The sequence below is a fragment of the Nestor notabilis genome, unplaced genomic scaffold, assembly GCF_000696875.1.
Source record: "Nestor notabilis isolate BGI_N333 unplaced genomic scaffold, ASM69687v1 scaffold4399, whole genome shotgun sequence".
In the NCBI taxonomy this organism is placed as follows: domain Eukaryota; kingdom Metazoa; phylum Chordata; class Aves; order Psittaciformes; family Psittacidae; genus Nestor; species Nestor notabilis.
This window is the reverse complement of record NW_009943112.1, coordinates 17,110-17,919: the sequence shown is the minus strand read 5'-3', so window position 1 is coordinate 17,919 and position 810 is coordinate 17,110. Positions and strand designations below refer to the sequence as shown.

The following is an 810-nucleotide window of genomic DNA, read 5'->3' as shown; positions in this document are numbered from 1 at the left end:
TAGGGAAAACACCAGGGTGAAAAGGATTTGTGCCCATGCTCACTTGTTTTGGATGATTTATTCCATAGTATTAATGATTTTTCTTACATATCGCCAGAGGAACTTTCTTTCACTTTCACTCTCAATGACAGCAAGGTCTCCGAAATTCCTTTTGCAGAACTCCCGACCTTTTTCCATAGGAACACTCTCTGTGCTGAAATAATATTGTTTGTCTTCATGTATAATCCATCCATCCTCAGTAGTCTTGTATTCTGTAAAATAAATTGCAAGCTAACTATATTGTTCCTGAGGTACCTGACACTCTTGTTAGTAAAATTATAAAACATGCTTTTAAACATACACACACATAAATAGTAACAGCAGTAACACTTACTGGGTGCAGGAGATTCTGTTGGTTCAGGCTTTACACTTGCTCCTGGAAGATTAAGATATTTATTACAATTGTAAACTTTCTGTTGTAAGAGAAAATATTTACTATGATTGATAGGCATGTTTTCCTACTGACATTGAATTTTATGGTTAGCAAGGGATTTAACATCAAAAAAGTAGAATAAACTAACTAGCCTAAATGTCTTATGTTTGGTACACTATTCGATTTTAAATGTTTTTGTTCCCTATGTAATTATGTACCCTGTTCCTTATGTGTAATGTATTATAAAATACCTTGAAACTTACCTGAGTTAAATAATTAATATTGGTATTCACTGGATGCAGAAAATCTTATATCCCAAAGCATTAACTCTATTATGACAGTCCTGTATCTCCCTCTCCTTCCTTTCCCCAGGTCATTTCTACATGAATTCTGGCTTG

General features: G+C 34.1%; 1 protein-coding gene across 1 annotated transcript in view; it reads right to left on the bottom strand.

Annotated features, from left to right (window-relative positions):
* Positions 1-810, bottom strand: part of MRC1 (mannose receptor, C type 1) — a 33,799-nt gene that overhangs the window by 19,837 nt on the left and 13,152 nt on the right. Inside the window, exons 10-11 of the mRNA XM_010021726.1 lie at positions 374-415; positions 88-251 (exon numbers count right to left, since the gene is read on the bottom strand). Coding sequence (XP_010020028.1) covers positions 88-251; positions 374-415 — 206 coding nt within the window. The remainder of the gene's footprint in view (positions 1-87; positions 252-373; positions 416-810) is intronic.